The following is a 12475-nucleotide window of genomic DNA, read 5'->3' on the forward strand; positions in this document are numbered from 1 at the left end:
TTGTTATGCCGTCGTTGAAAATAAGAATTTTGTATATTATATTGTCCTACTATTATCAAAAACATTCTTGACTAGGCCCATCTTAATCAAGGGTGCAAGAGGTACAAAAAATAGGCAACGCGTGCTGCGATGACTGTTTATTAAGTCTTTAAACATCGGTGAGGCGCTCCTGAAAACCTTATTTCGAGGGAGAGGAGATAGCTAGAATACTACTTGCACCCGGGCTTTTACCCCGCCTTAAGTATTATGATGCTTAAGGCTACTCTTGACATATAAAACAATGAAAACATCCTTTAGCGAGTTCGAAATCTTTTATTTTACTAATATATTATACTATGTCAATATTTATATAAAACGTATACCACAAGATGAAGCGCGTTTCGGTGAAAGGTTAAGTTTATAGTTCTATTATATAAAGAAGTACGTTCCGCAGTTGGCCTCGCTTAAAATTTAAACTATTTATATTTAACGTGACATACATTTCATCTTCTTGTATTTAACAGGACACTTTAAAATAAATCAACGTAAGAAGTGAAACTCGGTTTTACGTTTTACGAAATAATGTGTATTTTAGTTTGTATGTCGAACTGTGTTTGAACTTTCCCGATTACGTAGGACATTTGAATTATGATCAAGATAATTCTTCACGTATCAATAGAATATATTTATGCTTTTTTATCTAATGTCTTCTTCATGTCTGCAGTCATAGAAATATTTATCATAGAATGCTACAAATAAGAAATAAATACATACCACAATATTTAATTATTAATGTTAATAATTTAGCTGCAAGTTGCAATTCATTGTAATGATTTTAAGTGCCATTATATTTTATTATGAAATTAAATTGAATGAATTAAATCTCATTAAACCTCTTTTTATCAAGCCATTGAAGCTGAAAACCAACCTCGTGTAGCAGTCAGGTAAAAAGAGAAAAAAAAAAAATTATACATTTGCTCAATATAAATATCTTTATTATTTTTTTTTTATTTTTACTGTCATGCTGATTTCTCTATACATGTTACATAATATTTATATATTACACTTTATTAGGTATACGCTAGACATAACATAAGCTCATTCATTTTTTTATAAGTTATATGAGTAATTTATTCTAGTTTATTTCGTTTTATTGTGGCAGAAATATATTGCATTATTAAAAAAGTTACCCCAAGTTATTCTTGTTATGAATATTAACTCATAAATTAGGCTTGCAACGAATAGTATATTCGGCAATATTCGACGAGCCCCCTGACCGAATAGCCGAATATTAGGCAAAAGTTCGAAGATGATTATGTACCAATGACTTCTTAAATGATTATAAAAGAAATGACAACCTTGCCCTTCTAAATTTTGATTACGACAATAATTCAAACACATAGAAACCTAAACTTTTCTAATACATAGGATCATTATGTACCTCTGTTATGTACCATTTTTTTAGCATTAGCAGCCTGTAGATTTCCCACTGCTGGGCTCAAGGCCTCCTCTCTCTTGAGGAGAAGGTTTGAATATTCCACCACGCTGCTCCAATGCGGGTTGGTGGAATACACATGTGGCAGAATTTCGTTGAAATTAGACACATGCAGGTTTCCTTACGATGTTTTCCTTCACCGCCGAGCACCAGATAAATTATAAACACAAATTAAGCACCTGCCTGCCTGGGTTTGAGCCCGAAACCATCGGTTAAGATGCACGCGTTCTAACCACTGGGCCATCTCGGTTATGTACCCATGACTACTTAAATGATTATAAGAAAAATGAATACATACGTAATGAATCGATCTTTTTTTCATTTTATCAATTATCACCCTATAACAAAATATATAACTTAATAATTAATTATTCGATATTCGGCCGATTATAATATAAGCAGACGAATAGGCCGAATACCGAATAGCAACCGAATATACGTTGCAAGCCTATTATAAATAAAAAAAAAATAAGTATAGTAGTAAGTATGGATAAGTAAATAAATTATTTAGTCCCGAAACGTGACGTTTGTATTTGTCCTTTTTTTCAAATCATATATGTATATAATTTTAACTAAAATGCAAAATTATACAAAACTTGTTACTAAATTATTTATATACTCTTAGTATTATCAACGATTATAAATCAACTCTTCAAGTTATCACATGAAAGGTTAATCGGGAAAAATATTAAATAATCGTAACAATTAAATAATTATATAAATTAAAAATGGTTACTCTTACAACACTTTTCACTACAAACTACTTTTATACAACCGAAGAAAGGCAGTTATTTATTTTGTATAAATCTAAGGATTACTTAATAAAAACTTAAATACACACAATTGTGCTGGTAAAATTACAAATGTTAACGGAATTCAAAATAAATATCAATAAACTTTATTGTGTTTCAAACAAAATAGGTTCAGCTACCTATACCGTAGAAAGAGCCTTTTATAGAGTAGGCATTTCAGTATAGATACTCGAAGTGTATGTAGAGGATATCGACGTACACTAAATTACAAATATTTTAGACAAATATGACTTGCAAATAAATCTTTTCAATAATGTAACTAACATTTCATTAAAAAAAAACTTTAGGAAATGTTTTCAATTAAATTTTCTTAACTAGTTTTTAAATCCAATCTAATGACAGTTTATTGACTCTTATCCCTTATATTGGTCATATAACATTTTATTTAAGTTCGTAAATATAGAAAATAGGTTTCATAAAATGTAGTAATATGACCCTTTGTATTATTCAAATTGACGACGAATAAACAAACTGTACAAACAAGCAAACAACAAAAAAGATCTTGTGGAACAGACAGAGAGATCAAAAGTGGTTTTAAAGTTTAAAATCTAACAATAAATTCACTACAAGTTTAAGATATAAAGTATACATATTATCTACATTAAAAGAAAAAATAATATTATGACAATTTTTTAAAACAAAAAGTATTTTGTATTACTTAAGAATACTGGTAACTTTACAATTATCTCTTCAAGATAATATTTTAATGCAAGTGTACAAATTTCTTATTAGTAAATAAAGGCATATAATATAATATATGATAATACCGACATTATTGAGGCTAACTGCCGAAACGCGAGTAAGTTTCAATTTTGAAAAGATAATTCATTATCCAAATATAGACTACATTTGGATAATGAATCAAAGTTTTGTATTGAGAAGAAACTACAAATTATATTAAAACTTATACAAGTCTTTTTTTTAAACTTATTGTACTGTTTAAGACCCTATCATTGAAAAACGCTGTATTCGAAAGTAGTGCTATTAGTATTAAAAGTTCAAATAGAAATAAGACTATCATCTAATGTATTCAGAATATATTTCAGAGTTGAAATAAACACATACGTCACAAAAAAAAAACAATTGTATCATTTTGTTTTGTCAATTGTTTTTTTATCTGTTAGCTGTTTTAAGTACTCCTGTACAATTCAACAATGTTACAATGTTACATGTAAAACGTAAAACGTACTTTTACGTTTACGTTTTACGTTTCGAGTGCTAAGTTCTAGCCAACACTTGGTATTACGGCTTGAAACACAAATGATACGATTATTGAATGTGGAGTAAAAACTTAACTCGAAGACAGAAGAAAAGTTAGTTTTTTACTTCCCTTATTATAATACAACCGTTTTCTTGTCCCGAAACTGTGACATAGAATTGACCTATTGGGGTAATTGAGCTGGATTTATATCAGTGGATTGATGATATATTTATAACCTCAGTAAGGCATCAAACTTTGAAGGACATACTCGGGTTCAGAGTTCACGACCTTGACATCTGACACAGATGAACACGATTACGAAAGTTTCCTTGCAAAAGGAAACTGGAATTTCGCAGCACACAACGTAATGTTGCTCCACAAGATCTAGAAGAATACAATTCCTTCTTCAACCTTCTTGGACACTCGATAAAGGAATCTAAGAAAAAATATCAATTTAATCTTTATTAAATAGAAATTTATAACAAATACAAAGTTATATATTATCTTGATTATTTCTTTATCTTAAAAACATGGTTGATGACAAGGATCGTTTATATTTTTTAACCAGATTTGTTTTATTCTTAACCCAGTACACATTTAAACGATAAATAAATCATCAAATTTCATTTCTAAGCCACACATATAATCTAAGAATTAAAATTGCCTCGGTTCATTGTCTGAGCAGTTTCTTCAATCGTCACTTAGTCGTCTTGATTTCTTCTTTTTGCTTTTCTCCATCGCTTCCATTCTCATATCTTCTAGATCCTCCATTATACCTTAAATAGAAATATAAATAAATAAAAATGCATATATATATATATAAATATCTTAACAATTTGGTACTATTTTTAGTATGCTAAGAAATAACAAAGCCTTATTACGTTTCCACCAGTGTTTAAGGGGCAGGGATGGGGGGATCACCCCCCGAGGCGTACAGAAAAAGATAGGTACAAACAACTGTACCACAAAAAAAAATTAAATAAAAATTTTTAATGAGAATCGTTTGAGTAGTTAAGACATTAACGCGTAATGAATACTCATTTTCATATTTACAAGATTGGTTCGGATATCACCGCCTACGTATAACAACAGGTATTTAAATCAAGCATTCGTATATAAAGGGTTTCATCGATTGTTAATGTGAATTATGCACAATTGGCGATTAAGGATTATGAATTTATGATTAATTAATTAACTATCGTCAAAAATACTCATGCGAGCTGCATATTTTGGATGAAAATCTGTCACACTTGTTACCAACTCGTAATACAGCAGCATGGTGGAATAAGCTAGACCTTCTTCATGGAAGCTTTTGTCCAGCAGCAAGATATTTACAGACTATTAAAGGCATGCTAGTTGGTCGGCTTTACAAGCTAGCATCGTTAGTGTTTAAATTCGCAATTTATTCAAGTAATTCGACCGTTATTCAAGCAGACTAAAAATGTTACCTAAATATAAAATATTTAGTTACAGTTGATTAAGATTGCATACATAAAAATAATTCATATACCTATTTTCTTGCTAATATACTCTTCCCTCTGTTGTCTGGCGAAACTCGATTCCATCATGGGATCGTCTTCGTCATCTATGTGCCGGTATCTGGAAAATTATAAAATAAAATTTTATAAATAAAAACAATGACAAAAAAATGCCTATTCTACAGTACAGTCCACACAACAAGTATGTCCCTCGCGAATTCCATTTAATTAAGTTTGTTACGTTCCTATAAATATGACGGTGTCCATGTTTTTTAATTCTCTGTCCAAATAATATAATACATTTTAAAACTCTTACGAACATGTTTAGCTATGTTCAAGTTGGTAAAATAAATAATTGTCTAAGAGGTCAGTGATCAGGATCTGTTATCAATACAGATATTGTGAGGGCATTCGTCGCCCTCACAATATTAAATACTTTTACAGATTATTAGGTATAAGGTATTAAAGAATACATTAAAATCTCATATATTTGTGAGAATATAAAGTGAAAAACAATGCTGCTGCGAGATAGACGTTTGTGCTAGTCGACAGGAGAGTACCTCTGACCTTCTTATTAGGGAGGGAGGCGTCCTGGGTCTGTGACCTAGACAAAATGCATTCGACATTTGTCGAGGCGATATCAAAGTTTTCTTTCGTCTTAATTATTAAATGGAAACAATTGCATGGCGTAATGAAAAACATGTAATTTCCATATATTCTAGCCGTTTCTCCATCGAGTTTCGTTATGTAACTTTATATTTATCCTACCATCAAAGGAGCGATACTTTGTATTGTTTCAATTAGAAAGAGTCATAACATTTTAGACACCTTGACAGCACCTTAATGGTGTAACAATTGGTTTATACTTCTTATAAAGCCAGTGTCTAAGGAGAATAAAAATAAAATGATGCTGCGAGATCGAGATCTTATAAAGCCAGTGTAGGAGGCACACGCAAATAACCATAGCCGAATTAAAAACTAAATTAACAAAAACTCGTAACGTAAAGGTTATTTTCTATTTAAAATATATAAAGTTCTTTTTATTATAAAATAACTTACTTTGACTTATCGTAGCCAAATATTTCCTTAATGTGCTTCGAGTAGTCCATGTTCTCGTCGCCGTCGTCGATGAAGTCATCCATCTCCGAATCATATTCAGAGTCAGAATCGAGCATGCGACCTGCAAATATATATGAAAAAATATTATATTCACTTTTCAACTACATACATAGTTGCGGCGTGTGTGTGTGTGTGTGTGTGTGTGTATGTGTGTGTCCCACGATAAGAATGGACATTAGAGAAGAGAGATCAGGCGCAAGATCATAAGCTTGTGCGTGTAGCAGTTATTTTGAATCAAAAAAACCCTGAATCCAATGCGGCATAACAAACATACTATATAACATAAGTATATCTTATAAGCTGATAACTATCTGTCCTATATTCATGAGGTGTAAGATAATAATATTATACAAACATTTTATTATACTTTATTTAATACTGGTTGTAGTCCGCAACTTCGCTCATATGGCATATGGGTGCCCATAAAGACCTGCTTATTTCGCGTTATTAAAATTGTATAATTCTTAAATGTTCACAAATAATAGATAATACTCACGTTTGGGTTTTTTTCTATCATCAGGATGTGGTTTCCTTCTGACATTGCTGGGCGGGAATTGTTTTGTGCCATTTTTACCTAATGAATTCACATGCTTATCAAAATCAAAACTATTCGACATTGCAGGTTTGCTCGGTCCCGGTAATTTTGCGTTAGGTGGCCGTTTTTCGTCAGGTCGTTTTTGAGGTTGACCTTTAGTGACTTCCGGTCGTTTCTCGGACCTGGCGTGGCCGTTTAATTTGGAAGAACTTTCACTAATTTTCTGTTTCGCTAAAGCTATTCTATCCCTAGAATCATTTCTGTTTATGCTTTGTTCCTTATTTAGTTTTGGCACGGGCTTCCCTTGTGAACTGTGTCCATTCATATACTTTTGATCGTTTGATTTTTGAGACAAACCTGTTTTCTTGATTTCTTTTTCATTCGAGTTTTTATCTATCCTGTATGTGTTTTGGCTCTTCAAGTCTATACTTTTATTAATTTCTTGTTCCCTTGAACCAATTTTAGCTCTATCTACATTTTTATCTGATTTGTATTTATCAGATGGTCTATTCTCTAATTTAGTTTTAATTTTATCTAATCTATCTCTGTTTAGTTTTATTTCACGTTCGTTTCTTTCTTTTTCAGCTTTCAATATTTCCCTTTCTTTATCTCTTAACCTCTTCTCTTCCCGTTCTAATTTTTCCTTTTGTAATCTTAATTTTTCTCTTTCCCTCTGTAACACATCATGTTTTTCGCGTTCGCTGTCTTTTTCTCTTTCGTACGTTTTAGTTGGTACATCATTTTTCTGGTTGGAATTTTTGTCACTTAGTTTTGGAATGCGTCCGAAAGTTGAAGGTTCTGTTCTTTTGGTTTTTTCAACGGTTCTTTCTTCTTTAGGAGCTGTAAATATTGAAAACGTGATTCTGTCAATTTATTTTTTATAAGTCTAGAGTTAGACACCATTAATTTATTCGATTAATAATCGTCATAAGCGAGAATATTAAGCAAAATAAAAAGTATCATAAAAATAAAATACAAATTAAGATCCAATTGAAAAAAAAAATTGAAAACACAATAAATGATAATAATTAACTGGAATTATTCAGCATTATAGCAAAAAATTATGACAAAACCAAAACAGTAAGAATACAGGTAGGATTACCAAGTTGTGATATTTTTTATTGAAACAAGAATTATTATAAACAACAAAAATTATAATAAATAATATTCCATTAAATTTCATGCATGTATTTTTATTGTTAATAACAATAAAAATACATGCATGAAATTTGAAAGCATTATGCTGAAATGTTAATGGAATGTTATAGCTATTATGTTTAAATTAGCTATCTTTTATCTATCAGGTTAAAATTAATTTGTCATTATTAATTAAAAGTATATGAATAAATGAGATATTTTTTTGTATTCCATTACTGAAAAAACTTCTAAACCAGTATACATAAAACTCAGTATACAAAAAACCAGTAAAGAAAATACAGCTCAGTTAGGAGAATATTATTGAATATAATATATGGCAAACTACATCTGTGAAAAACAATAATGTTTGACGCGGATGTTACAGCTCGGAGCAGCTAGTATATAATATTTAAGGTAATAATAATGATTACATTGAAACAACCTATACCCACAACTACATATTATAGATGGTACATGTTAAACACTAACTGGTTTGAGGGCCATTTGAATGCCATCACATACTTTGATATATTGCTTTTGTGTAGGCAGTAATATTCAAATATAATAATCATATCTTAATAATGTAACTTTACAACAATAAATTGAATGACTATTTACTACCACTAAGGTTGATTTTAGTTATTAATTTAACTTAATAAGATGTACTTTTAAATTTATAAAAAGGATCTTAAGATTTTATAAAATGTAATAAGAAAAATTTTTGAGTATTAAATACCTTTGCGACCACCGGCCTTTTCAGCATCGATACGTTCCTGTCTCCTTTGACGACGCGCCATTTCCTCTTCGTATTCCCGTTTTTGTTTCTTTGTCATGAGTCTATCGGGTTCCGGCTCTGTGACAAGTTTCTTTGTGGCCACTTCAATGGGAACACTCTTTTTTTGTTCAGCTAGTTTCAACAATTGATTAAAATCCAAAGGTGGTGGTGCTGGCTTTCTTATTTTTGGTTTCTCAGGCTTTTCATCTTTTTTCTTTTCAGGTTCATACTTTTGAGGTGGACTTAAATCTCCATCTGAAATTGTAAACAATAATTATATATATAGTTTAATTGATATATTTGAACACTACTTTTACTATATTTACATTCCCGATTTTTTTTGTTAATTATCATTATGATTCTACCATGATTGTAACTTATAGAAAATGTTATAGTGGATGTCACATTTCCAGTGGTACTAAACCTGGACAAAACACTGTACTAACCATCATTATCAGTCCGACGTCTTCTTTTATGAGGAACTGGCTCCTCTTCATGTTGCAGTGCATGTTTAACTCTTTCTCTTGTACCATTTAAATCTTTACTCACATTATTAGCTACAAAATTATTTAAAAAATTTGAATATAATAAGATACTGCATGAAATAAAAAGTAATGATTATATTCTATAACTTAAAGGTATAGTGATAAGGTGCTTAACCACTGCCTGTAATGAATATACTGTTCCCATTACCAGTTTCCATTTAATTATTCCTTCACTGTAATGCTCTCAGTCATAGATTTTTACAAAAATAATTATCATTTTACAGTTACGCGTTAAAAACAAATGAACAGCTGAGTAAATAGTTGATAAGCATCACATATTGTCTTGTCTTCAGGCCAATTTAATTGCATGAATTGTATATCACTCTCACATTAAGATCTGATCTTTCTTAATTAACTAAGCTTTATACTATTGTATCACATGCAAAAGCTTAATTAAAAACCTATTGTTACTTACTACCCGGTGCAAATTTTGGCTTGTCTGGCACTTTGCTATATTTTTGCATCATTTTCTCATAAAGGGCAGCAGCTTCTTGTGATTCATAACCATAGTCGTCCTGGTCCGGTTGGTCAGGACCTTCCCTAGTCACAGCGGTATGTTCTGTGTCAATTGCGTCTGCTAATACTGATTTATTAGCAGACTTAATTACTTTCAGGGTCTTTTGAATCTTTCTTAATGCCTTAAAAATACAAAATCTATTGATTAAGATATTGTAAGTATAATTCTTTGTAGAACTTTTATAATAATAAATAATATCGAAGTAAAGATTGACTACAAAAGCTATGCCTTATTTTCATATGTTTTTTTCTTTTATTTCTTTATATATTTTATACATATATTATAATATTATATAGTAACCTTTGGGTCTCGCATTGCAAGTAGCTCATCTCTTTTCTTTTGTGCATCTAATTTTTTCTGTCTTTCTTCTTCTTCCTTTTTCGCCAAAAACTTTTGAATATTGGCTGACAATCGATCTCGTGGTTTCAATTCCTTCTTTGGAGGATCAAACCGTGCTTTGTAATACATACTTTCCTAAAATCATATGAAATAATAATACAAGGAAAGAGCTAAAATAATTTTAAAACATATTGTAATCAATTGTATTGTAATTATTACTATTATTTTTTTATAATAAGGAGTTATTAACGATATCCTTAACTTTCCTACATAATTATCAAGTAAGATATAAAAAAAAATATTTGTATAAATAAAATAAAAGTTGGTGCACCCTAACCATTAGGATTTTTTTTTCAATAATAGTATATAAGATTTTAGGAGTTACAAAATTAACAAACTAATGTTTGTTTATTCCAATTAAATGAATAGACAAAATTACTTAATCATGATAAGTACACTAAGTATATAAACTTACAGCAGATGACTTTTGTTGTTGATTTCGTTGAGCAGCCAGTAAAGTTTCTCGAAACTCCATTTTGGAATAATTAGGTAATTATTTACTAGTAACGCTCAATTAAAATAACAACATAGTAAACTTTACGAAGAGTATTTACGATTTTTAGCTAAATACGTGTCAGACCTCGACACACTATCCTACCATTTTCTGGAAACATACTAAGCACAGAGTAGATTAAATTTGAGAGTTTATAACTTAATGTCAGTTTATAGCAAATTAACAGATAATGAATATTTCAAATGTTTGATTATACGATTCATTCAATTCAATTCTTTATTTAATAACTGTTGGTTGTGCCAACCACGATTTACAATCCATATTAATCTAACAACAATTCTATGATACTTCAACTGTGTCATCAATTGAAATAATTAAACATTTTAATTTTTAAAGTGTTAAATCAATTACTTTTGCCGACATAAAATATATAAACAAACCTAAAATACAAAAAAATAGTATAATAAATTTATTTACTATTAATACATACAGAATGATTGTTTAATATTACATTCGTAATATTATATTTTTAACTAGTATATTGAATAATGAATCCTAATAAAAACAGTATGGCAGCACTAACAATTTTGACGTTGACGTAATTTTCACATCTGTCTCTTTCTTTTTAAAGTTCTTGTTGAAGAGTGGAAATATGGTTCGTGTTTAGATTGTGTTATTTATCTATAATTTTCTTAGTAATCCTTTTTAATCAAATTAAATTTTGTTCATTTTTGTTTATTAGTGGTGAATACAGTGACGCCGATAATTGTATTTTTGATTTAAGTATACTGTTGATACAACAAAATGTTAACCTTTCTGTCGTTCTACAGGCAACCTCCAAGAAGAAGACTAGGAAGCTGAGAGGACATGTGAGCCATGGTCATGGACGTATCGGTAAATATTTTTAATTAATTTGGTCATTTAAACTCCTAAATAAAAAATATTCACGCACTGCAATTGTACATTCATGTGTTTTTTTTCATATTTTCGTCGATACTTTTAAGATTGAAATTAATTTGAATGTATTCCAATGTATAGGTAAACACCGCAAGCATCCTGGAGGTCGCGGTAACGCTGGTGGTGAACATCACCATAGAATAAACATGGACAAATACCATCCAGGATACTTTGGCAAAGTAAGTCAAAATTGTTTAACGTAAAAGATAACCTTATTGTCGTGTAGAAGTAATATCTTAAGAATATAATCTGTAACTATTAATAATTTTATTTAGATTGTGCTTAATTACAAAAACAACATTATATTTTACTGAAACTAATTTATAAGTATCATTATATTTTACTGAAACTAATTTATAAGTATCATTATATTTTAGTTCCTACTTCTCTTATCTGTTTGTTGTCTGTCTGGATATTATCACTACTGTAAGGCTAATTCATTGCTTGTTTATTGTAGCTTGGTATGAGAAATTACCATTTAAGAAGGAACAAGGAGTTTTGTCCTGTGCTGAACTTGGACAAACTTTGGACTCTGGTTTCTGAACAGTCGCGGCTTAAATACGCTAATGCCACGGATGGAAAAGTGCCCGTTATTAACATTGTGAAGGCTGTAAGTATATTACTTGCTAAACAAATAAATATTTCAAATTATATGTATTAAAACTGAAATGAAATGAACTGATGCTTGAAAGACTTTAATCTGTAATCAAGAAAGATGCAGAAATGTCTTAAATATTTTATCATCTACATTTCATTGTCTACCAATATTCTATTCATGCATAGACTTTTTTGTGGGCTGACACATTATTTTCATTTTACAGGGTTACTACAAATTGCTCGGAAAGGGCAAGCTACCCAAACAGCCCGTAATTGTGAAGGCCAAATTCTTTTCAAAAACAGCTGAAAGGAAAATCAAGGAAATTGGCGGGGCATGTGTTTTGTCTGCATAATTTAAGTTTAATAAAATTTTAAAAACATACATTTTCTTTCACTACTTATTTATACTTTAATCTAAATTTAAATCATACCTCTGTTAGATGTGGCACACAGTCATGTTAATGTGAAATCATTT

At 30.1% G+C, this 12475-nt stretch overlaps 2 protein-coding genes across 2 annotated transcripts; one reads left to right on the forward strand and one right to left on the reverse strand.

Moving 5' to 3' along the window:
• Window positions 1-1700: 1700 nt before the first annotated feature.
• Window positions 1701-10622, reverse strand: LOC125077876 (protein SPT2 homolog). The gene is made up of 9 exons (XM_047689982.1): window positions 10408-10622; window positions 9894-10067; window positions 9492-9714; window positions 8978-9088; window positions 8493-8786; window positions 6581-7459; window positions 6025-6145; window positions 4998-5086; window positions 1701-4263 (listed from the first exon to the last, which is right to left on the reverse strand). The coding sequence occupies exons 1-9, from the start codon at window positions 10465-10467 to the stop codon at window positions 4178-4180; spliced, it is 2037 nt and encodes a 678-aa protein (XP_047545938.1). The 5' UTR covers window positions 10468-10622; the 3' UTR covers window positions 1701-4177.
• A 53-nt stretch (window positions 10623-10675) lies between these two features.
• On the forward strand, window positions 10676-12382 carry LOC125077959 (60S ribosomal protein L27a). The gene is made up of 6 exons (XM_047690094.1): window positions 10676-10690; window positions 11015-11101; window positions 11277-11340; window positions 11485-11582; window positions 11861-12013; window positions 12225-12382. Exons 1-6 carry the CDS (start codon window positions 10676-10678, stop codon window positions 12351-12353), a joined length of 546 nt encoding a protein of 181 aa, XP_047546050.1. The 3' UTR covers window positions 12354-12382.
• Window positions 12383-12475: the final 93 nt, after the last annotated feature.

The sequence above is a fragment of the Vanessa atalanta genome, chromosome 4 (genome assembly GCF_905147765.1).
Source record: "Vanessa atalanta chromosome 4, ilVanAtal1.2, whole genome shotgun sequence".
NCBI classification, from domain to species: domain Eukaryota; kingdom Metazoa; phylum Arthropoda; class Insecta; order Lepidoptera; family Nymphalidae; genus Vanessa; species Vanessa atalanta.